At 49.9% G+C, this 24,897-nt stretch overlaps 1 protein-coding gene and 1 long non-coding RNA gene across 7 annotated transcripts; one reads left to right on the forward strand and one right to left on the reverse strand.

Annotated features, from left to right (window-relative positions):
- Positions 1 to 1,405: 1,405 nt before the first annotated feature.
- On the forward strand, positions 1,406 to 23,722 carry EPN3 (epsin 3). Of its 6 annotated transcripts, none has more exons than XM_075014815.1 (11): positions 1,406 to 1,683; positions 1,893 to 1,933; positions 8,883 to 9,587; positions 11,390 to 11,508; positions 16,488 to 16,571; positions 16,975 to 17,082; positions 18,375 to 18,552; positions 18,873 to 19,175; positions 20,713 to 20,823; positions 21,544 to 21,774; positions 23,230 to 23,722. In XM_075014815.1, the coding sequence occupies exons 3-11, from the start codon at positions 9,014 to 9,016 to the stop codon at positions 23,550 to 23,552; spliced, it is 2,031 nt and encodes a 676-aa protein (XP_074870916.1). In that variant the 5' UTR covers positions 1,406 to 1,683; positions 1,893 to 1,933; positions 8,883 to 9,013; the 3' UTR covers positions 23,553 to 23,722. The 6 variants fall into 6 exon arrangements, with proteins under 6 accessions (XP_074870916.1, XP_074870920.1, XP_074870918.1 ...); XM_075014819.1 differs by having other exon boundaries at positions 18,375 to 18,459; XM_075014817.1 differs by having other exon boundaries at positions 16,491 to 16,571.
- Positions 18,515 to 21,513, reverse strand: LOC142023653 (uncharacterized). Its single transcript, XR_012648278.1, has 3 exons — positions 21,178 to 21,513; positions 19,330 to 19,400; positions 18,515 to 18,628 (listed from the first exon to the last, which is right to left on the reverse strand). It is a non-coding gene; the product is annotated as an uncharacterized LOC142023653 (long non-coding RNA).
- Positions 23,723 to 24,897: the final 1,175 nt, after the last annotated feature.

Here is a 24,897-nt window from a genome sequence, read left to right on the forward strand (position 1 = left end):
AGTGGAAGGGCCACCATGTGTTGCTGAGGCGCAGAATATAATCTGCCAAGAAACGCAGAACTTGTAGGAGTCTGAGAAGGGATGTGTAACAGCATTTAATAATGTGTAGTGTGGTATAGGACTGTGTTCCATTGCCCATCAGAACACAGGCAGCCTCCTAAACAGAAAGTGAAGGTAAAGAAAAGGCAGTGCCTCAGGCTAGCCAGATGGTTCTCCTCTCAGTTTGTCTCCACTGTGGGATTCTTAAGGTTCATCTGTTGGCCAGCTAATGAAAGAGGATTCTGGTGGCATTCTTCTCTACTTGCTATGAGGGAGGACGCTCCAGCTCGCAGACAGGAGCATGATTTGATGTTCATCTTTCTCCCTTTCCCCAGGCAGGCAGTCTTTCAGACCCTTTTGGAAAGTCATGCCGATGAGACTCAGTACGGCCCAGGAGGTAGGTGTTTGGTATTTTTCCAGTTTACCTTCTGATGTAGCTTGAGGCAGAATCTTTGGATCCATGTCTCAGTTCAACATGAATAGCCTCATTGACATGTCTTGGCCTGGCTTGGGGAGGGCACAGGTGCAACTGCTTTCAGTGCTCCCACTCTGTGCATCATTAGAGTTGGGGGGGTACTGGAGGGAATTAATTACTGACTACCCACCAGAATGTCTCTGCACAGAAGATGCATTCTCTGCTGAGAACTGTCAGGGATTTCTAATACTTGAAAATTGAAATCCTGTCAGTGTTTAAAATAATAGGCAGAGGCTGGGAGAGTGTGGGTGGAGATGGTGACAGCACGAGCGATGACATATTCTGTGATTTCATCCAGTGAGCCAAACTCCGGTAGCTCTTCAGGGAAGGGCCACCCCATTACAGCCAGAAATCTCGCTCCTACAACTGTTCAGGGCCCACGGAGGGCTGCTGCTGTCGGAGAGGCTGTTCTAGAGAGCCTGTAAAAGATTTACAGAGGCGATGGAAAAGGGGCTGGGATGCCACTGGGCTGCATTGTGATCAGCTGGGGGAGTCCAGAGGAATCTGCAGGCCTAGACTACATAATGCAGGCTTAAAAAAGGGGCGGGGGGGGGGCTGGCTGGACGCCAAAGGGGACAGTGACTGAGCATTTAAACATCCTCCGCTTCCTGCATAGTCAACATCTCTCCTCCCAGTCCCAGCCAAAGGCTGCCACTGTCATTTCCTTATTGCATGCGGAGAGTAAAGAGTTAAAGAGAGCTGTGAGGTCTCTGGTGGCCGCCGGGGGCTTCAGAGGGGCACATCCTGCTGGGACCAGAGGAACTGAAAGCTTTTGTAAAATCTGTGGTCCAGAAGGGGTTAATGAGAGCAGCCAGTCCTTCCTGTGTCCTGGCAGAGCTGAGGACAGACCTGCCCAGCCAGCTTGGCAACTTCCAAACCAGGCAAGAAGCAGCAAGATTTCTGGTTCTCAGGGAATGGTCTGCAGCGTAGCTCTCTCCCCATCCATCTCCCAGCACATGCCGTCTGGTCCCCAGGGATGCTGGGGGTAGCAGCAGGGAGGTGACATTGCCCTGTCTGGATTGGATGGGTATAGGAGCTCTGGCACTGAACCTGCACCACCTCGCCTGGACAGTCAGCTGCAGGGAACAGCACAAGGGCTGATCGGACGTCTGCTGACTGCAGAGGAAGAGCTGCTCAGTTGCAGAGACGGGAGGAAGCCAGCGCCAGAGGTAAGCCTCCTGCTCCCGGTGTCCTGCTGCGCTGGTGTCTGGGGCTCAGACCCTGTGGTACTCAGGAGAGTGAGGGGGAGGCAAGTTGGAGGAGGTGGGGGTGGGGAGGAAGCTTCTGGACGCTGGAGTCTCAGACTGCAGTGAAGCACGTTTTGATTTTCATCACTAGTTTGGCAAAGCAGTAGCATTTTTTTTGTTTTGTTTTGCAGAGCTCGGGCCCTCCTGCCATGGGCAGCCCGAAGTTCCTGAGGTGAGACAACCCCTTCCCTGATTTCCTCCCCTCAACCTGCCCAGTCAGGTACTGGCTGACTGGGGGGCGGGGGTTCACTCAGAAGGGATGCAGCACCAGATGGATAACAGCACAGGGTCAGGGCTGGCTTGAAGTGCATCCCCAGCTCTTAAACCCAACCCCTTCCCTCTGTGCCAACTCCCCCTTCTGCCTCCTCCCCCCACCCTCCTGGTGCCAGTGTGACACCGGTCATCTGAGCATTGTGGTCATTTCCACTCAGCACAACAGACTTCCCTGGGCTGCTGGCTGCCTTCAGCCCCGACCTCCTCTACACACCTGCACTGGGCCCTCCCTTACTCTCTTAAAGAGGTGGTGCCCCCTCCCGGTGAGACACCCCTCCCCAACACAGGAGAAGGATCCAGCTTTCCAGGAGGACCCAACAGAGGTCTGGGAAGGAAGGAGAAGCTTCTGGGGGGGATTGTCTGATTTCCCAAGCGAACACAGGTCTGAATGGAAGCGTATGCAGCCCGAGGGGTAAGTGTGTGCTTTGTGTGTGCCCACATGTAGTTACATGACCCCGTGTCAGCATGGTCCTAATCTGTGGCTTAGCCGGGCTCTCGACAGGTCTGACTCTTCTGCAGCCAGCCTCCCGCTCTTCCCCTCCCTCCCTGACTCTGGCTCCCTTACCTTCCTCAGCTGTAAGAAGAGTCCGAGTCCTTCCTAGTGTGCCTGTAACTTATCCCCCTCCCTCAGCTCTCCACGCTATCCTGATAGCCTGGTGCGCAGTGGTCTGGACAGCGGACAAGGCAGCCCATGGCAGTGGCCTTTTGGGACCTGGCTGTGGGTTTATTAGCAGCGTCTCTGGCCCAGCACAAAGCAGCCGCGATGGAGCCTTTGACTCCTCACACTGCTCCTGTGTTACTTGGATTTCCCCTGCTGCTGCTCTTGGCTGTGGGTAGTGTTCTCCCCAGAAGGAAGGCCCTGTACCTTCCTGACGCTTTTCCCCTCTTCCTCTCTCCTTCCCCCTCTGCGTTGCCTCTTGCTGACACTTCTGTCCCTATCACTCTCTGTCCGCCCCTCATGGTTCGTTCCTCTCCCTTCCCTGTCATTCTCTGCATGTCTCCTCTTGCTCCAGTCTCTCCCTCTTTGCCTCCCCAGGCCCTTTCCTTTCCCCTTTGGTTCAGAGCCGAGCCTCTGTGTCCTTCTCTCCACCTGATGGCTTTTTGCTCAAGGTCACTGCAGTAATTCCATACCAGGCTGCCTGGTGCTGCCTTATCTACCGGGCGGTTTCTGTTTCACTCCCTTTATATTCCTGGGGATATTGTGTTTGATAAAACTCACTGCTTTTACCACCGTTGGCAGTCCTCCAGGTACAAACACCGGCCTTCCTCCACGTTGCCACCCAGGCCCGACTTTTCCTTCTTCTCTGAACTCTGAAAACTTTCTGGGAAGTTTTGCAAGCAGGTGAATAATTGCCTGGACAGCTCCTGTTGCCAGCAGAGCAATCCTGCCATACTCTGGTGCTAGTGGGTGCACTGGGAAACAGATTGGGGGCTTCTACTGAAAAGGGAACCTGCTGGGAGCTAGAAAGAACGTCCAGAGCTCAGGATTTGATACACAGGAGAATTTAGTCAGCCAAAGCTGCACGTTTGCTGCAGGGAAGGTGGAACTTTGTCAGTCACCTTGTGGCAGACAGAAGGGAAAGAGCTGATCCTGATTCTGAAGGACTTTTGATTGGCTCCCTTGTTTTTAATCCGTGAGAAGTGAATGTCTCCCCCCCACCCCTGTTGGGCACTGCTGCCTCTGGTTGCAGTCATTTTACTGGCATTTCGCCCTACTAAGAGCTAAAGACGGTAAGCGGGCTGGGCTGGGAAAGGAAATCAATAGAATGAAACATCTTGAAAGAAACTTCTTTAGTCTTGTGAGCCCTCTCTACAGAGTTTTTTCTCTCTGCACCTCAGTGAGTGTGAGGCCTGCACTGGCTGAGGCAGTGTCTCGTGTATGCTGAGTGGTTGGGCAGCCACCCAGGAGCGATTCAGGTGATTAGCAGAGCGCGCACAGCCAGTAGTGTGTGTTTCTATTGGTGGTGCACATTCCCTTTTGTCTTGGGGCACATAACAAAATTTATTCCACCCATTGATGGAAAAAAATTAGAGGGAGCCCTGCGGAGGGGTTGGTTGTGTCTCACTCATGCCGTGGGGCTACCCAGGCAGAGGCAGGGCCTGTCCATTTGAGCAATATGGAGCAATTCTAGGGCATGACTGGCTTCAATGGAAGGTGCTGGGAAATGCATGTCTCTTTGTGGGTGTGTTCACATGAAGCTATTTTCAGGCCCGACTCCGTCATGTAGAAAATGAGATTCCTCATGAAGGTTACAGCTGAGTCACTTAGGAAGGGTAAAGATGTAACAACTGACTTCCAGGGAGTGGTCACCTCTGCACAGTCGCCTCTCAGGCTGCAAAGCTGGGAGGAGAGATCTGAAATCACTGTGTCACCCCACTGCTGGGAGTGCAGGGTCAGGGGCAAACCCACTACCTGGGGGGTCCCAGTCAGTGTGGAATTGGGCTAGGGGCTCCAGCACAGGCCAGGCTTGTGTTTGCTCTTTGGATAGGGTTCCCATAATAAAAAGAGGACACCCCTGAGAGGGAGTGTTTCTGTATCGGTATCTTTGTGTTCTAGTACATGTAGTACATTAATGCAAGGGGAGCGGGTGGATACTGATATAGATGCACTCCCGCTCAGGGGTGTCCTCTTTGAAAGGTCAAATATAGTCATCCTCTCTTTGGGTCAGTGTGGTGGTGCTGGGCTGTGTCTGTACTTTCGCCAGGGCTGGAGAGTTAAAAGGAAGCAGGGGAAGCAAATGGGGTGGGGCTAGAATGCTAAGCTTGGCCTTGAGCACAAGCAAAGCAGAAGGCCATTGGGGCAGCTTTGCTACCTGTGGTTTGCCCTTCTCCCCTCTTCCGCAGAGCAGAAGGAGACAACCTTATGCTGCTTCCATGACAATGAACTGAAGTGAGGGGACATCCCTTGCCCTGCTCCCCCCACCACTTCCAGGAGTTTGAGGCCCTCCCTATTACTCAGAGGAGAATTAAACGACAAGTTAAAACATCAACACCGCCCCCGCCGTGCGGTACAGCATCCCTTAGGGTCCTTATCACTGGTGGGGAGTCACAGGTCCCAATTTCCTTGTTGGTGGCGGAGCTTTGAAAACACCCTTGTAACAGGCATTGCCATTTCATTGTCACAGGACTGAGAGTTACTTGCTAGATGCGCAAGTCCTGTCCCTATGGGTCTGGAGGCTGGGCAGGTTCTCTGCATGTGGTGTATGTGCATGTGCGTGTGCGCGCACACATGCTTGCAAGCGATACTAATTCAATGTAAAACGTTCCCATCGTTGGGCACCCACCACCTCTACCCTCTATCAAATTAATTTCTCCCTCCACCCCTCTATCTCCTGCTACCTCTGCTTGGCTATAACCTTAGCAGTTAAGTGGGCTGCAGCACAGCAGGAACATGCCAGAGCCACCGCGTGGGGAAGGCGCTTGTTTTAAAAAGAGCTTGTGGTGAGTTCTGTGTTGTTGAAAAGGGCCGGAGCTTTCTGCAGGACAGGCAGAGGGGCAGCATGAGGCAAAGTCAGCTGAAGGGCTGAGCCTCTGGCCAAGGAAAGAGCCTAGTGTGTCCTCATCTTGATCTGCCATGCTGGCTTTTGCTGGGTATCACTCGAGCTCTGTGTCTCAATTAGCCTTTCTGTGGCAAGGACTAATTGTGCTAACGTGTGCATAATGCTTAAGGTTATTGTTAGGGGACAAGCAAAAGTTGTGCAAATTTCCTGCCCCAGAATGATCTGACCCTGCCTTGGAGCAGTCACTCTGGTCTCCATGGCCCAGTCTATGTGCAGGTTCTCTGCTGAGGTGGCTCATTAACACCAATGTTCCCTCTAATTTTTTCCATTCTTGTGCAGAATAAATTTTATGTGCACTGAAGCATGTGTTGATGTGCACCACCAGTAGAATCACACTCTGCCAGCTCTGGGCACTCTGCTAATCAGCTGTCTGGCATTTGACTCCCTCCTGGAGGCTGCCCAAGCACTCAGCTAAGAGAGAACACTGGCTAGCAAGAGGTGTGGTGTGGACAGCCAGGAACTGGACTGAAACCACATCTGTATCGTATACACCACTAAATGCTACATCCAAACTTTACCCTCCTGTGTGTCAGACATCAGGGGCTGTGTGACATTCATGTGCGCAGACCGTGAGGGGGAGGATTGCATGGTGTATCCCACAGTCAGCTACACTGGCCCACGTCAGTGTCCACCCCAAGAAAAGGGGCTTACCTCAGTAATGCCAGGAGAGAAATGAGGAAAGGGAGGGAAAGGTTTTGTGGACCTGCCAGCCCTTTCTCTACAGGGATACAGGATGGAGAGAGAGCCTGAACAGAATTCCTGCACCGGACTCCACCTGAACCCACAGTGAAACCCAGCTCCATTGAAGTCAACAGCAAAGCTCTTGTGGATGTCAGTGGGGCCATGATTTATCCCCTGGTGCATAGAGGTGCTCTGAAAAGCTCAATTTAAAGTCTGAAAAATCCCAGTCTTCTCAGGCCTTGACCTTCACATGATTGGTTTGACTTGCCCGAGCCCTTCAAAATTTGGGTGCTTCCCCAAAATGCCTGAGTGCGCAGTACTGGATCTGAAATCTTGTCATCTCTAAGCAGTTTTGCTGCTGGTAGGACATGTCATAAGAACAGGCTCTCTTATGGCATTTCAGTATCTGCTTCCCTTGCTGGGATCCAGAAGCAGCCTACAAGCTCAGAACACAGTTAGTTTGCATGTGGGGTACAGTTTTTTGGGAAAAACGTTCTTTTTCCAAACTGATTTGCTAACCTTGGCCTTGAGCCAATTGTTTTCTACCTGGAGAAGACTGTGGATACTTTCCAGGGGAAAAATTACAGTTCAGCAACTGAGTGCAGAAACAAGAGCAGGGAATTCCTCATTTATTGCTTCTCAAAAGCACATCTGCTGAGCTTGCTTCTACAAAGGTGGCTCTTTTTCTGACTGCAAGCTCTGCCAATGAATCCTGGGATCTAAGAGTCACACTGGTTTTCTTTCCTTTTTCTTTTCCTTCATGTCCATCCTCGCCAGTATAAAAAACCGGGTAGACTAAAGCCATTTTTTCTTAAAGTTTTTGAGACCACAGAACCCCCCAAAATAATTTTTCTGCAGAACACCCATTATTTTCTTCAAAAAAATTGTTGTGAGACCCCCCCCCACAAACAAACAACAACATATCCAGCAAAAACAAAATGAAGCAATTTATTCAGGTATTGTAGCAATAAGGAAGTAACGTTGGATCTGGTTTCAATAACAGAAAATATACACATGCGCTGCATGTCAGTGCTGGTTGCTATACCGCCGCAGCACACATGTGAGTTGTTCATGGAACACCCAGTGTTCCACAACTCGTTGTTTAAGAAACGCTGGACCAAAGGCAGAATTTAACCCAGATGCATTTGGAGCTTAGTTAACAATTCTGGTGATGAATAGAATCAACAGAAAGGAATCCATTTCCCTCTCCCATCATGTGTTGCCACTGAGAAAAAACAGTATCAACTTACTTGTGCCACTACATGTGACCTAATATCTACAGCAGCAATGGGCAACCCAGGCTAGTGAGTGGTCTGCATGAGTGGCCCTCCTTCTCCAGTGGGCTGCAAGGTCATTGTAGCCAGAATGCTCACCTGGGATAGGGTAGTTTTGCTAACTGCACTTACATACCTAATTCATGGGATGTGCTGATTGAACCATAGCAGCACTTAGATTGGATGCAGAGGGTATGCGTGGCTCTCAATGTTGTATGCCATCAGCACACACCTCACTTCATGTGCCCTTGCTTTATGTGTGTGTCACTTTAATAATACTGGCAGGAAGACAACTCACCAGAAAGAAACAAGCAGAATCCGGTAACCCTGTGCATGGTCAGTAGTAAACAAAATGCCTCATAGGCCACACATAGAACCCCGCTGGGCCACATGGAGCCCATGAGCTGCCGGGTGCCTGCCAGTGATCTAGAATCATAGAAGAAGAAGAAGAAGAATCATAGAAGAAGAGTAGGACTGGAAGGGACCTCGAGAGGCCATCGAGTCCAGCCCCCTGCCCTCATGGCAGGACCAAGCACTTTCTTGACCATCCCTGAAAGCCATCTGTCTAACCTCTTCTTAAATATCTCCAGTGATGGAGATTCTACCACCTCCCTTGGCAATTCGTTCCAGTGTTTGATCACCCTGACAGTTAGGAACTTTTTCCTAATGTCCATCCTGAACCTCCCCTGCTGCAATTTCAGTCCATTGCCTCTTGTGCTATCCTCAGAGGCAAGGAAGAACAAGTTCCCTCCCTCTGCCTTATGACACCCTTTTAGATACCTGAAAACTGCTATCATGTCCCCCCTCAATCTTCTCTTTTCCAAACTAAACAAGCCCACTAGAGGAAACAGTTCTTTGGGGGAAGAAGGTGCCATTTTTAGATGGTTATTTTTAGGATCTAGATGTTGCTTGGCCTGGCTGTGAGTGCAGGGGGCTGGGCTTGATGACCTCTCAAGGTTCCTTCCATTTCCAGACTCGCATGGTAGACACCAATTCCAATATTGCTGCAGAATGCAAGTGGAGCTATCTGGAGAAACCATGAGAACCATTTATTTCCCATGTGTTTTTTTTTCCTTTGAATTCATGTCTACCAAATAAAAAAAGTGACTCTGCCTTTAGCTGTGATAAGCAGCACGGCTATTACAAAATACAAGGAGGTGTGGAATAGAAGTATTATAATTTTTCACATTACATTTAATGTGTCTTAATGATACCCATTAAAGGTGAAAATTGCTGGCGCTGCTGCCAGAGAGCAATGGAAGTGCTTTGGAAATGCAGAGGGGGGCCTTTTTTCACTGCTGATTGCATCTAACGCTTTTTGTCTGTTTTCCAGATGAGTGTAAACTCTGTCAAACTGGAGCTCTTGCACTGATTAGACTGGGGCTGTGACTCCCGCACTAGGTACCAGACTGTTTATTCCCCAGGCCTTCCTTGCCAGTGGTGGACTTTCTGCAAGTTTCAGCCATGACAACCTCTGCCTTGCGCCGGCAGGTAAAAAACATTGTGCACAATTATTCGGAGGCGGAGATCAAGGTCCGTGAGGCGACCTCCAATGACCCCTGGGGCCCGCCCAGCTCTCTGATGTCAGAGATTGCCGATCTGACCTTCAACACGGTGGCGTTTGCAGAGGTCATGGGGATGATCTGGAGGCGGCTGAATGACAGTGGCAAGAATTGGCGCCATGTGTACAAGGCGCTGACCCTGCTGGATTACCTCATCAAAACTGGATCGGAGAAGGTGGCCCACCAGTGCCGGGAGAACCTCTACACCATTCAGACCCTGAAGGACTTTCAGTACATGGACCGTGACGGCAAGGACCAAGGCATAAACGTGCGGGAGAAAGTCAAGCAGGTCATGGGTCTGCTGAAGGATGAGGAGAGGCTGAGGCAGGAAAGGGTTCATGCCTTGAAAACCAAAGAGCGCATGTCCCTTGAGGGAATGGGTATTGGCAGCAGCCAGCAGCTCTCCTGTGGCAGGGGGACGTCACAGTATGGAGATGACTACGGCAGGCCGAGGGGGTCTCCGTCCTCTTTTAATTGTAAGTGCAGCTGTGCTACAGACCATGGGCAGTGCAGGGACTGGGGGTGTGGCTGACCCCAGGGCAGTGGGTGTTTTTGGTTGCGAAGGATCACTTGCGCTCAGTCTTGTCTCTCTTGGCGGCCCTGCACCCAGAACATTGTCTTTTTGAACAGAGGCTCAAAACCTGTCTCTGATCGTTTCTAGCCCCATTGCCAATGGTGTCCACAGTGAAGCAGTTTTCTTCCTGTTTCAGTATCATGGGGTGGGGTGGGAGACTTTTGGTCTTCCTCTGGGCAGAGGAGGCAGAGTGCCGAAATTTGACCCTTTGATCTCTATGTAATTTCCAATGAGACTTTTTAAAGTCACTAATAGTCCTACTTACAACAGCTTCATTCATAAATAAATGAAGATGTAGAGCTTTACTGCTTAGGCAGTGGTTGGTAGCATTAGCTGGTCTTTTGTCAATCCACAGGATTTGAGCAAGTTCCCAGCTGCATGGGGGAGGAGGTGCCTTGCGTGCCAATGAAAATTGCCTCCCATGCCACTGTTGGCACTCATGCTGGGGGGTTGCTGACCCCTGCTCTGAGCTATCCTCATGTGCGCGGGGTGTTCTGAGAGCAAAAGCCAAGGCTGTGCCTCTACATCTTAATGGACACAGAATTTCTTTCTTCCTATCTTGATGGCACCATTAATAGGTAGCTAAACAAAGGAACATGGAACTGAAGGAAGCGCCACACACACGTGCAGTCTTGACTGCCAGGAGTTTGCTTATGTTAGGAGGTTCCAACTGGAGAGCATTTCTCTATCCCAAGGGACAGCAACCCTGGGCACAGGTGCCAAAAGTGGCACGTGAGCTTATTTTCATTAGCACACAAGGCAAAGCTCAGCCCCGCCCTTCCTCCCCCATGCAGTCTGGAGTTTGCTTGAAGCCAGGCTGCCTGTGGATTAACAAAAGACCAGCTAATGCTGCCAACCATCACCTAAACAGTAAAGCTCTGCATCTTCATTCATTTACTAATGAAGCTGTTGTAAGCAGGACTATTGGTGACTTTAAAAAGTCTCACTGGCACTCAGACCTTACATGGAGATCACAAGGTCAAATTTCAGCACTCCACCTCGGAGAGGTTCTGACCCCTCCTCTAGATGCTGCTTTTTTGGACGTTCGCCTCAAATACTTTCCGCGGTTTCCTTTCCTCCCACCACGCTGGCCGGTTTGATTCTACCGTGTGGAGCTCCTGGCCACTGTGTAAAGATTCCTGTGCTGACATAATCCCTGCAAACAGGCACCGTTTTAGTCCTAGGACACTGACGGGCAGTGGGTCCACCTGCATCCTGACCCCAATCCCTACCCGTCTCCTTAGCTCAGTCTGTAGTCAGACTCCAGCCCTTCAAAGGCAAAATGTCTCTCTGAGTGCTCCATCACATTAGTGGCTTGAGGAGCCAGGGAAGTTGCCCTGTGGCCTGCGCTGGGTGGTGGGAATGAGGGGAGAGCAGAAATGCCCATTGAGGAGAGCATGGGTGATTTATTGCTGACAGACCCCTAGAAATATCCTAACTCCAGAGGCTCTGGTTTCCTTCCTTCTGCTCCGGCCTGGCAAAAGGGGTGGGCAAAGGGGGCAGTTGTCTCAGGGCCCCTTTGAAATGCTGCAGAGCACTGTGCCCTGTGTGCTGACTGCCCTAAGTCACTCCCTGTCTGACCTTGGCCCTGCCCCAGAAGGGGCAAAGACCCGGGGGTCTCCTTCCACTTTGCCCATGACCCACTGTGGCTGTCGGTGCCACTGGTCCTGCTTCAGCCTGACCTTTCCCTGTTTTTTACCTCAGCCTCTTCCTCCTCTCCTCGGCTCACCTCTGACCTGGAACAGGCAAGACCCCAGACAACTGGAGAGGAGGAGCTGCAGTTACAGCTTGCCCTGGCCATGAGCCGAGAGGAGGCTGAGAAGGTAACGTTTGCTGCATCTCTCTTGCAAGGTGGTATGATGGTCTGCAGGGGCATGTGGCCCCTCCAGGATGGCTGGGAGCAAATATTTCCAGTGGCAGGAGATAGGACAGATGCTGGAGAGGGCTCTGCATCACTGCAGAGAATTCTTTCTCAGGGTCTTGCCCACATGCTCAAGGTCTAACTCATTGCCTTGTTTGGAGGCAGGAAAGAACTTCCTTCCAGGTCAGAGTGCCTTCCTGTGCAGTGTGGGGCACGGGTCACTGCCTGGTTTGAACTAGAGTAAATGGCAGATTCTCTCCAACTTGAGCTCTTTAAATCAAGTTCTGAGGATTCCAGTAACTCCACCACAGGTGATGAGTCTATTGCAGGGGACAGTGGGTGAGGTCCTGTGGCCTAAGATGTGCTGCTCAGGCCAGGTGAGCACTATAGGCTTTTCTGGCCTTCAAGTCTGAGAGCATGGTACAGGTTGAACCTCTCTAGTCTGGCACCCTTGGGACCTGAATGAGCGAATTTGCCGGACCACAGGAGGTCAGTATTGTCTAGCAGCATTACCAACACTTCCACTGCTTCCTGGGCTCTTGGAAGACATTTAGGAGTAAATAAGAGGTAAATAACAGCACAGAACACTGAGAGCCAGGACTGGTGACTGGAAACAAACTTTATGGGATCACAGGAAACTTGGCTACACCCATGATAAGTGGTTGTCCAGATAACTAAAATCATGCCAGCTGATGGATGTTGCTGAACAAGAGTTCCAGATTAGAGAGGTTCAGCCTGTAGTAAGGCAAGAGATTTCTAGGCCTCCATGCTAGCGTACACAATGGTGTTTTCTCACTGTCTGCTCCACACAGACAAGGCAGGTCAGCATATCGTGGCATGATGAAGATTTATTGCACCATGGCTGGCCAGCTTCATGCATTATGCGTGCAACGGAGTCTATGAGCAGGTGCATGCACTATACCTCTTAAGTTGATACCAAATGCTCTTAGAAAGCTAGATGTGATTCACCTAAATCCTTTCTTCTGTGTGGTGGATAAATGGTCCCTTTCCTTGTGCCATCAGGTGGTTTCAAGGAAGGGCAACAAAACACAGTGTGGAGATGTGGAATCAGCAGTCTGTACAGCTCACATGTAATCCAGCTGCTCTGAACACACTGGGTAAAATCCTGATGTTGAAGTTACTGGGGATTTTGCCATTGACTTCAGTGGAGCCAGGGTTTCACCCTTTGTCTTTCAAGTATAAATTACTTTGATTCTATTACTGTCCCCAGGAAGGCTTTTATGGTGATGTGCCCAGAATGATTTTGTTATTTCCTTGGCAGATGCCAGAGAGGGCTTGTGTCCCCTGGGGTGGATAGGTTCTGAATCAGCAATTGCAAACATCCTGGAGAACTCGTTTGTGCACTTGTGGCACTAGCTATGATCTGAATGTGGCTGTGCTGGCATGTGTGCATCTGATCACTAAGCATTTTCCACATGACTGTGTTTGTTTGAGTAAGTCACTTGGGTCATTTCAAAGGAGGCCAGACAAAGTTCTGGAAGACCCAGCAGAAAGCGGTTCTGTCTTGGCCAGGGAGGAAGGAGGGGAGGGGAGGCAAGATGACCTAATGGGTCTTTCCCAGCTCTCTAGATAAATTCATGGACATTAGGTCCATGACTATTAGGCAGGATTGGTAAGAATGTTGTTCCTCGCCTCTGTCTGCCAGAGGCTGGTAGTGGATGACAGGCGAGGGATCACTCAGTGACTGTCTGTTCTGTTCACTCCACCTGGGGCATCAGGCATTGACCACTGTCAGAAGACAGGATACTGGCTAGATGGACCTTTGGTCTGACCCAGTGTGGCCCTTCTTATGTTCTTACGCTAGGTTGTCAGCTCCAGACTCCCAACCTAGTGTGTATATCCTTCATACGCTTTCCCATGCTCTTATCAGCTGTTCTGCTTCTCCCCTTCTCAGCAGAGCCTGTTTGTTTACACACCCACAGTTGGATATTAATGCCAACTGGCAGTGCCTTTCTGTAACAATACTGATAATAATTGAGGAGGACAAAGCCACCAAGGGGCACCACCACCCTTTGTGTGACACCTCCAGGGTCAGGGCTTTCTCGCCTCATGGTCGTCTGTTTTTTAAAAGAAGGATGGACCAAAGTGTCTCTTTGATGCTTTCTTCTGGCTTAGACGCTGGTGGCTGAAGTCCAGTCTGTGCCAGGCTTGTCTCTAGGCCTTAGCATTCCTCTTCATGCAGGAGCTGCACATGGTAGTTGGAAACCTGGCTGGTTCTATGGTTGCGCCCCACATGGATGTCATTACTGTTTTTGAGCAACCGTTTCCCACCCTTCCCTTCCTGGAAGCTCTTTGATGGGCTTAAAGGAACTTGTGTCCCTATGTTTGTCCCAGAAATGTAGCTATCTGTAGCTTCCCAGACGTTGCCAGGGACGCTATTGTGGATGGCATTGAAGGAATGTGCTAGTCAAAGAGGAGACAAATAGAGTCACCCATGTAGGCATGCCAGGCAGACCCAGGGAATGAGGTGGAGGGGCAAAGGGGACATTAGTTCCTCACCGCAAATGGCCTTCAAGGGGCCCCATATTCTTGTCAGAGAGGTCAAAATATGTGTGCAAAGTTATCCAGTGTTAGACAACGGAACAGTGGCACATTGGAGAGTCATGTAAGGTCTAAATCACAACAAACCACTGACACAGAAGCCACATTTTCCTTTCTTAAACTCTTAAAATCCAAGAGTTTTCAGGGGTCTAACTAGCCCTTCCACTCCTGGAGGGTTGTGTTCTTTCTTAAATAATCACATCCAAGAATCCCAAGGTAACCCCGCTTCCCCCCACACGCTCCAAGTAATAGGACCATAGAGTCAGTCCTGCATCCAAGCCATGCTGCTTCATGCAGATAGTCCTCTTCTACTGCTCCCTGACTCCCTCAGCTCTCATTCCACCAGGCCTCACTGATGGATTCTTCAGGGATGTGATCGTGCATCTTTAGGTCCTGGTAGCAGTGGTCCCATCTGCATGTTTGACCTTTTAGGGTAGAAGGGCCCAAACCATTCACCAAATCCAAGTCTTCAGCATACAGGGACCTGGTCAAAATGCAGTCAGGTCCTGTCTCCATTGCAAGACTGATCCATGGTATAATGGGGCTTCCCAAGGTGGTGGCATTTTACGCTGAAGACAGAAATATCTTCCAACAGAAGCTGTAGCAGTGTTTCACTGGAGTGTTGTGTGCCTGTTTGGATTAATTTAGAACTCCTACTGTTCCAGCAGTCAGTGATGAGATCAAAAGAGGGACAGAGTTTATTGCAACACATCGTCTGTTTAGTTTTTTCATTATTTGAGAGAAGAAATATGGTCCCTAGTTGTAAGTGTATGCGTGGGAATAAGGAGGTCTTGGTTTCTCTTACGAGCCGTATCACTGATACACCGACTTCCATTTCTCATCTGAAAAATGGGTTCATGCTGATATCACAAGGGTATCAAGTACTAAACAGTAATATCTTCAGAGCTCTCTCGATTCTCTGAAACTGTTATAGCGATGCAAGGAGCCGTTGTTATTCTTTCATTGTTGGTAGTAAAGGAAGATGTGCTAAAGATAAAACAGCAGAAGCATCCACTGAACTCCTGCACAGTTTGCAAAGTGTTTAGTTGCCAGTGCTGTGTTTGATACACTCTGACATCCGCAAAGGGAAGAAGGGTCACAGCATCACTGGGGAAGCTGTGTGATTCTAGAGACTGAGAGGCCAGGCAGCTAAAAGTCTAAACCGAATTTGGAACCGTAAACACAACACAAGACAAGATAAAACCCTAAAGGGCTCAGGTGAGCCTGAAGTGGCAAGAGATTTGCATGTCAGAACAGTAGGTACCCAACATCTTACATTAATATACCGCCTTTCATCCCAAAGGATCCCACCGTACTTTACAAGACAGTGTTGGTGGAATACAGCAGCCAGCTTGTGGCGCCAAGGTGGGAGGATGGAACATTTTTGATCAAGGATGCTGAAGCCTTCCCTTTTCTTAAAAGTGCTATGGGATCTTTTATATTCATGCAGTACAATGGGAGGTTGGTGTAGGGAGATCCTTAGGCTTTATTGCGCCCCATGCACTGCTATTAAACTGGTGCCCTTTTACCCGATGACAGTCGGGGTGATGGATGTGAAACATTGATGAAATCATTTTAAAGCAAATTTTAAAGTAAGGTCCTATAGATAAACACAGCAAATTCAGAAACCAACTGCGTAGACCTGGAGTGGAAATGCCTGTTAAATGTATTCATTACCACGTGACTGGCTCTTTCACGGGTTTAATATGCTGCTAATCGCTTTGGCCGGCTTTTTCACTTTTAAGTTAATTAGAACCTCTCCAAAGGAAGCACACAGATCAGGAATAGAAAGAGGCAGGTGGGTGGATATTATGGCCTAGTGCTGCCATATGCAGCTGCACGTTCTACATATGGGTAAGGACAGCTCACATGCATAGGAAATGACACATAGGAAATGACACACTTCTATAGCTCAAAAACATCACCTGGACCAGGAGTCAAACCTGTGATTTCAAGATGTTAGTGTTTCAAACCATAAGCATCTACACTGGTCCCTCCAGGAATAGCTCAATGGGCAGATTGATAGAGAGCTAAAAAACCAGATGAACAGACAAACAAGACAGTGGGTGGGTGAATGGATGCATGGAAAATAGAGGAGACTGACTGATGAGTATCTGGAGGAAAGAGCAGAGAGGAGCTCAGATGGTGCATGGATGATGAATGGATGAAAGAAAAGATATTAAGAGAGAAGTTGACTAGCTAAATGGATGATTGAGTAGTAACACAGGACTGGATAAGGCTGACTAAAATTTTTACTATATCACAGGCGAGGAACTGAAAGAAAGATGGTTACAGGGGGGGAAGGGGGCATCATTTGTCAGCAAATACAGATGCCTGGGGTCAAAGCAGCAATTTCATTCAGTTCTCCTTCATTGGCAGCAGCCGCTTCCTCCAGCCACCAGACGCGATGAAGAATTTCAATTGCAGTTAGCGCTCAGCCTGAGCAAAGAGGAGCATGAGAAGGTACCCGCCCACCCGCCCGCCTGCTGCAGGTCAAAGGGCGCTTACCTGTTCTTGGAGTCTCACTTCCTGCCTTTGGAGTATCGGACATTGTACAGCTTCCTGCCTTGCTTGGTGTCTTTGTATATCCCAGTCCTTCTGCTCCTGGCACCTGCTTCGCTATAAACTTAACTTTCTCTCCTCTCAAGGCTGTGCGCTGGACATTCCCAACGGTGGAATTATCATGAAATGTGCAAATACATCAGTAAAATAAATCCAGGGTGTTGCTGGCTAATGTCCAAAACTGTAACATACAGCAACTCCTTGACCTGGGTCTCGCTGCAGAGTCAGTGCACATCTGTGATCATTTATCCTGTGTCCTTACTGTTCACACCCCAGACATGTGCACTGTCCATTTTGACTGCAGGAAGTGAGGGCAAATCAAGGAGAGGACTCCCTGCTTCAGAGGGCCCTGGAGGAAACTTACCCAGGAACGGAGGTGGAGGAAGAAGAGGATAAGCCAAAGAAAAGTCAGGTGAAAAGCTTTAGCTGGCAATCTGGATGGCTGTGGAGATATGTAATGGGTACATGTCATCTGCTGGTCACTGGTTCCAATCTAGCCTAGACTGGTAATGGTCAAAGGGATCGGTATGTGATGACTATTCAGTGATTTCACTGGCTGATGGCAGTTTAATTTTGTGTGCCTGCATGATTTAAAAAGAAAAGACTCCCTATCACAGTTAACACCCTAAGCAGGGACACTGAATTACCCCCTTGCCCTTTGAATCTCCCTCCACGATGGACTTGGGCAGGCTGGAGGATACTTGCCCAGTCTCTGCTGTATTTGTGCCGTGCACAACTAGAGTTCTTCCTGTCTTACTGTCCCTCTGGTTTTGTGCATTGAGCACTGTAGTCGCTTAGGGCAGGTAGACACTAGGCAGGTAAGTCGATTGTAGATACGCAATTCTAGCTACCGCAGTTCTGGACCTAGAATCAACTTATCTGCCATTGGCTTGTCTGGCTGTCTTCAGAGGGAGGTCGCCAGGAGAAACTCTCCTGTCAACCTTCCTTGCTCTTCGCGATATCAAGGAGTACAGGGGCTGACAGCTGACTCTAGAGAGTTTGATTTTGTGCATGAAATTGAACCCTGGAAGATCCACCATGTGTGGGTTGATCTTCCACATAGCACAGACAAGCCCTTAGAACAATGGTAGACAATCTGCAGCCCATCGGGGTTCTGCATGTGGCCCACAATACTTTTTATAGTGTACAGGGTTGCTAGGTTGCTCTGGTTTCTACTCACGTAGGTTTTTTCCCTGCCGGTATCACTGAAGTCACATGCGTGTAAAGTGAGGACATGTGAAGAGAGGTGCACGCTGACTGCACACGACACTGACTGCGAGACCTGGGCACTGCCTCCGCCGCCAGTCAGAGCGCTGCTGCGGTTCCATCGGCAAAGTCTAGGTGTGCATGTGCAGTCAGCAAAACTACCCTGTCTTGGGGGACCATCCTGGTTTCGACAGTCGTGTGGCACAGTGAGAGGAAGCGGAGCCACTCATTCAGCCCACTCACTAGCCAAAGCTGTCCATTGCTGACTTAGAGCTTGAGTTGGAGTCAACTTTAAATACTCTGTTTCTTGACTACAGAAATCAGCCCATTCCCGTCCTGCTATAAACTGTAAGGTCAGGCTGCTTCTCTGCAGGAAGTATGGGGTAGGCTTGGGATTCCCTTGGAGAAACCCCTCTAATAGTTTCTTTCCCTCCCAGAGCAATGTCAGCAGGTATCCCAGAGCCTAAACTTGTTTCTTTACTCTCCTTACACCTCTAGTCCTCCATTGCGGAGCTGGCAGACATTTTTGGACCAGCGCCAGCAACATCAACCCATGCTTCTGCTGACCCGTGGGATATTCCAGGTGGGGAGGCCTCTCCATCTGCCGGTGCTTGGGAAAATGGCAGAACCTTCTCTCCTCCAGCTCTGTCCTTGTCCAATTCTTGGGAACCTCACAGTAAGAATTGCTGCTTGTGTTCTCTCTGTCCATCCCTTCCCCTTTGCTCACTGCAGGTTTTAACCACACCGGGGTACTGAAAAGAAGGAATGGTGCTAAATGGTAAATGCAGGCTGGTTCCTACATGTGTCCTGCCTTTCTGTCCACATTTTACCCCATGCATTTCTTTCCTGATTACCTGCTCTTTCCTTTTCATTTGTTCTTCATCCGCTGTCTAGCCCATCTCTTCCTTTGCCTCACCCCTTGCTGTGGTTCAGGTCTCTGCAGTGCTGTTGAATGCTTCCCTGCCTGTGTGTCACAACTTCCTGTGTGTCTTTCAGGTCTGAAGCCCAGTGTGGAAACAGCAGGAGCCTCTTGGGGCCACTGTGCAGATCCTTGGGCTCCAATCCCCACTGCTGGGGATCCTCTAAGTCAGATGACAGCATCCCTCAGCCAGACCTCCCCAGGGCCTTGGGATCTTCCTCCCATAGTCTCCTCCTCTGACCCCTGGGGGAAGACCCCTCTTTCTTCAAATCTCTCATCAGCAGATGCCTGGGTAAAGGCATCCCCACCTACTAAAGCTTCTGCCAATACTGCTGCTGCTGATCCTTGGGGAGGTGCCATTGACAAACCTCTCACAGCAGGTAAGAGCAGCTCATTTTGTTTGTCAGTTTCCATCGCACCTTGAAACTCTGGAGTATTCTTCCTGCCCTCTTCACAGTGCTCATCAGCATCAGCACACCCCCTGCTTTTGGGGTGCAGTTTCCATTGACCCTCTGAAAATCTTAGTGAATATACCTGTCTTATATTCCCATCCCAGGGAATGTCTTGCATGGTCCACTTTGCCAGCTCCACGCTTCTCCGCTGTCCTGAAGGAATGGGAGGAGGAGAATTTAGCCTAAATTATGAGCACAGTGGGGCTGCGTCGAGGGGGCTCTTTTGAAAGATCCCACGGAACATCTACACACAAGAAGCATTATTCAAAAGTAAATTGAAAGAATGGGGCGCTGCTTTCAAAAGCGCTCTTCTGCTCCCGTTTCGGGAAGAGCGCCCCCTTTCAAAAGCAAATGTGTTTAGGTGCTCCACAGGACCCTTCTTTCGAAAGAGCAGTCCTCATGACACCTGATTTTTCGATCCCTGGCCCATTCTTTCAAAAAAGCAGGGTCTGTGTGGACGCTCTCTTTCGAAAGAGCAGATCACTCTTTTGATTACTTTTTTTGTGTGTGGATGCACTCTTACGAAAGAAGTTCTTCTGGATCTTATGAAAAGGCTTCTGTCCAACGATCGCTGTAGTGTAGACACAGCCTGGGAGACCTAGACCCAGTCTTAAGCCATGTTTATATGCAAAATAGAGTTATAGTCAAAGCGGCAAAGTCCCTTGGGTGAGGAATAACCAAATAACAGATCAGATTTGTCCAGTGTCTGTCCAGTGTGCTCAAAGGGGAAACCAGCAGGAAGAGAGTAAGGTATGATGGAGAAATACATCTTAGTCATCCTGGGAAAAGCAGGCTACAGGAGCTGGACAACATAATGCGATACCTATGCTCGTGAGGCCCACATGGGGAAACAGAGCATGGAGTGTCTGAGGTGGCCATCCCTGGCATGCTAAGTATCTCTGTCTTGTCTACCTGCATTGGTTAGTCAGTGGGTCATTCTTACAGGTTATTTCAGGACTCACTAATGCAGGGGTCAGCACCCTTTCCAAGACGGAGTGCCAAAGTTTGACCTCTCTGTATGGTCTGAGTGCCGGTGAGACTTTTTAAAGTCACCAATAGTCCTGTGTACGACAGCTTCATTAATAAAGAAAGAAAGATGCAGCGCTTCGTCAGTTAGGCAATGTTTGGTAGTATTAGCTGGTCTTTTGTTAATCCTTTGTTTGAGCAATCTCCTGGCTGCATGGGGGAGGAGGGGCAGGGCTGAGCTCCCACCTGACATGCTGATGAAAATGGGCTCGCTTGCCACTCTTGGCACCTGTGCCGGAGGTTGCTGACCCCTGCACTAAGCGATTGCATTCCTTTCTCCCTCTCTCTGGTGGTCTGTGTTCTCCTTAACTCCGAATCCCCATCTCTGCCTGTCTTGCCTTGTTTTTGTACTTTTTTAACAATGACTCCCTCTGCTGTTTTATTTCCTCTCCTCTCTTCCTTCCCCTTGCTTCCCTTCTGGCTCTTTCCTTCCCCTCAGCTTCAGATGATGTCACTTTTGACTTGTTTGTGAAACCACCGGAGCCAACAGAGCAGCTGGATCCTGAGAGCTCACAGGCTCCGTCCTCTGTCAAACCAAACAGCCCTGTTGGTAAGCGACTCCTAACCGATCCGGGGTACTGGGTAAATAGGGCATTGTGGAATGGTGAGGAAGTTGGCTCATGTGTCACAGTGTCAGCAGGTGAGGGTGAGCACTTCCCTGGGGCTCTGTGGGAAGGTGCCTTTATTTCATATTGTGGTGTACATCTGCGTGACTCTAACTCACCAGGCTCCTGGCCCCAAAGTCTCTCACTGTGATAGCATCTCTGGGTGAGACACCTAAGGAAAAGGCAAACTATCCCTAGGTGTTTGCACATGAGTGACGGTGAAGTCCACACAAGCTACTGTTTTTCCATTAGCCAGAAACACTTGGCATCAGGTGAAACCAATGTCTGTTTACATTTACCTTTCGAGACTGGCAATGATGCATGCCACAAACTACTGCTGAGCAGAGGAAGCGATTTCTTGAAGCCGAGACAGCTGCTTCTGAGCTGGACTCCCTGCAACGACGCTCTGTGCTCAGGAAAGCTTGCCCTGGATAAAAGAGCAGCATTGGTGAAGGCAGCCCAAGCACACGCTTTGTGATTCTTCAAGACACAGCAGTCACAGAGAGCAGAAAGAGGCAGTGTCAGTTGGCTTATGGTGCATTCAGTATGCAGAATGCCCCATTCTCTTTCCCTCTCGTGTGACAGTCCCCGCTTCTGTCTGTTGTTCTGTTGAAAGTCGTTATCCCCTCCCTGTTTTGCTAGTTGGTCTCCTCTGTTGGTTCTAGACTTGGACCTGTTTGGCGACCTGATTCCCAGTACCACCCAGAATGGAGTGAAGAACCCGGACGTTTTTGATCTCACGAGCTTAGGAGACTCTCTTACTGACTCCGACAAAGAGAGGAAAGAGTGTAAAACTCCAGAGTCCTTTCTTGGCCCAACCGCCTCCTCCCTGGTGAATTTGGACTCCTTGGTCACTGCCCCCGCAACCCTGAAGTCGCATAATCCCTTTTTGTCAGGTGGGTCGTGGGGCTCTAGGCCCACTCAGAAAGGCCACTCGCTGAGGGATGTTTTGTGGTTTCTGAGGGTATGTCTGTGCTACAACATAAGCCCAGGGCTTAAATTCAGGCTCAGATCTAACCCCTCATCTCTCTACCCACAACTTGCGCTAACCCAGGGTCCAAGTTGCCCCCAGGCCTGAAGGAGCCAAGCTAGAGTTGAGACAGAACCCAGGCAGCATAAATGCAGCCCCACTAAACTTGTGCTCTGAGAATCCACAGTTCCCACGTGGATATCCCACGGTGCAGCTTTCTTTGTCTAAGTTTGGTGGGCAGTCTGGTTTCCCCATGCTGTGCCATGAACAAAATGGTACAGCTGCCATGTTTTGAGAGGGAGCTAGGAAGTCTGGGATACAGATGGTTCAAACTGGGCCTGCATCATGAAGCCTAGATACCAGAGCCATAGGCTGGGCCCCAGGGTTCAGCAGTTCCTAACGTGGGGTTACAATTGGGTGTCTAGGCTCAAGCGCCAATTTGACAAACCCAGGGGCTGCTCACTTGAGTTCTAGCCCTGGGCTTACCAGCAGTGCAGATGTACCTGAGGGCTTCAGTGGGCTTTGTAAGGCCGAGAGGTGGGAGTCTCAGATGTCTCATGAGCTGACATGAATCAGAGACGTGCAGCTCCTTGGGACTGTTTCCATGGTGACTTGATTTAACAGGCAGTGTATACAGTGACAGAGCTCCGCCCTTAGCGTCACAGTGAAAAACAAACCATGCTAAAGGTTTGATCCTGGCCTGGAAACTCAGAGGTCAGCCTGAAACTCATGGCAGGGTCTTTGGCTTGAACTTAACTTCTTGTGCTGTGTTGAAAGTTAAATTTTTTCAGTATTCTGCCTGAATTTCTCGGCTAAAGTCAAACCCTGAAGCTATGTCTACACTAGAGAGTTTTGTTGACAAAACTCATGGCACATCCACATGAAAAATGCGTTCTGTTAGCATAGTGTTGACAGAACTCGGCACTTTTATCAACGGCCGTCTGCCTCTCCCCCATGAGACAGAATGCTTTTCTTGACAAAAATGCTGTGTGGATGCTCTGGACAGACAGGGCTTCCAGGTCACCGGGCAGCCCTGTCTGCTGTGCTTCCAGTTGGCTGTTCTGTCGAGAGAGGGGCCAGACTGCCTGGCTGCTCTCTTGACAGAACAGATCAACAGAGCTGTCTGCTTTCATGTGCGGCCGCGATCTGTCAACAGGAGTTTTGTCAGAAGATACCGTCCGACAGTGACTTGTGTCAACAGATTGCTCTAGTGTAGATATAGCCTGAATGTTCCTGAATCATTGGTTTAGCAGTTGAATTTAATAGCCCAATGTTTTGAGAGACTAGAGCCTGGTGACCAGCTTTGACCTTTAACCCAACCCCCTAACTTCCTGTTTAGTTGGCCGCACCCCGATGATGCTGGTTTTTTTTTTCCCGATAGGTCTCAACGCCCCATCTTCCACAAACCCATTCGGCATCAGCGACCAGACCAAACCAACACTCAATCAGATGAGAACCAGCTCCCCGGTGCCTGTCGTGGCCATGGGGATGGCTATGAACTCCATGACCTACAGTGCTTCACTCCCTCTTCCCCTCAGCAGTGTCCCGTCGGCAATGACTCTCCCCGTCTCCTTGAGTGCCTTCCCGCAGGCCGGAGCAAGGCCATTTCCAGAGCTACCCAGCAACCTGCCTCAGCCTTTGCTGCCGCTGACAGGCTCTGCTCCTCCCCCACCCTCACAGGGGACACTGAACCCTTTCCTCTGAAGTCTCAGGATCTGTGTGTTCCCTGTGGTCTCTCTTGTCCCATCCCCAGCTGTTACGGAAATCCTTGCGTGTACTCATGCAAAGGCCAGTGGGCACCAGTTCGTTAGCTGTGATGAACGAAACTGTTCGCCTGCAACTCCTAACCCAACACCTGCCTGGGTCACAGAGACACTGTTAGCATGAACTTCCTTGCTTGACATGCTGTAGTAGTACCTGCTCCAGCACAGCGGGTAATGGATGACTAGTTCTGCCTCTGATGGCAATAAGGGCACTCTTGTCGTCAGCTGGCATTCCCATGATCTGTGGGGTAGAGTGCAGAGGGGTCCCTAAGAAAGGGCTTTAATTGACCAGGGCCCTCCACTCTCCAGCACCATATACAGTACACAGAGAGCACAGCATGAAGCATCTTCAGAGACATGTTCTAGTCACCACAGATCTCGCAGAGATCAGCTGTGCCCATCAGGGAAGAGCCGCCTTTAATCAGCATACAAGTGGCAATCACTTGCTGAAACTTGCAGCCCCACAGTTAGCTGGTTGTCAGGCTGTTCTCCGGGACAGGAGGTGTTCCTTAGAGTCCCTTCCTGCTGCCTGTCACAGACTGAACTGTGATCCGAGAATCCTGTTCCCCTCCAGCTGTCACCCGTATGTTCCTCGGTGGATGCTAAAGTTCAGGACCCTCTCCTCCGCCTGCCTTATCCAACTGTCTTCCTCCCTGGCATCTGTGTGTCACTCTTTGGAATCCTGTTTTTGTGCTGCTGGCACCTGGATGTTACACTGCTTAGGAGCTGGCCCTCGAAAACCTTCTCCTCTGCCGCGGTCACCTGTATTGCTGTCTGTGGGATGCTGACCTGTGATCCTTTGTGTTCCCCATACGTTCCTTGGGCTTGATGCAGAGCCTCATCCCTGACCTCATGTCCCTTAAACGCGACAAGAGACAAAGCCCTTTCGAGACAACCCATCGAGGCCTGAATAGCTGTAGGTACTGGATCCCAGTCTGAGCCAATTGAAACTCTCCTGCCAGGGCATGTGGGCTGTGGAGCTGGGGGGGCAATGAGCTGGGATCGTAGGTCTGGGGGCAGTGTGCGGTTGATATCCTGGATGCCTGCTGGGTGTTGTTTTGAGGACTCCGTGCCAATTCCATTAGACCCCTGTGCAGACGGAGGTAGAAACAATAGCACAGCAGAGGGAAGGGGTGACGGAACAAGGAAAGGGGACCTGAAGTACAATGGTTAGCTGTTCAGTGCATACGTTTAACACTCATCTAATGCAGCAGCAGCAGCACTGTAACAGAGACTTTGCAGCTATAACAGAACTTGGGAAAACATGAACAGACTGTAAAACAATA

This window comes from Carettochelys insculpta, chromosome 20, assembly GCF_033958435.1.
Source record: "Carettochelys insculpta isolate YL-2023 chromosome 20, ASM3395843v1, whole genome shotgun sequence".
In the NCBI taxonomy this organism is placed as follows: Eukaryota; Metazoa; Chordata; order Testudines; family Carettochelyidae; genus Carettochelys; species Carettochelys insculpta.

Excerpts from the sequence above, each read along its gene's own strand:
- EPN3 (XM_075014815.1), top strand. The coding sequence starts at position 9,014 with ATGACAACCTCTGCCTTGCGCCGGCAGGTAAAAAACATTGTGCACAAT. Across the intron at positions 11,509-16,487 it reads GCCGAGAGGAGGCTGAGAAG|CAGCCGCTTCCTCCAGCCAC; the intron begins GTAACGTTTGCT and ends CTTCATTGGCAG. Across the intron at positions 18,553-18,872 it reads CAATTCTTGGGAACCTCACA|GTCTGAAGCCCAGTGTGGAA; the intron begins GTAAGAATTGCT and ends TGTGTCTTTCAG.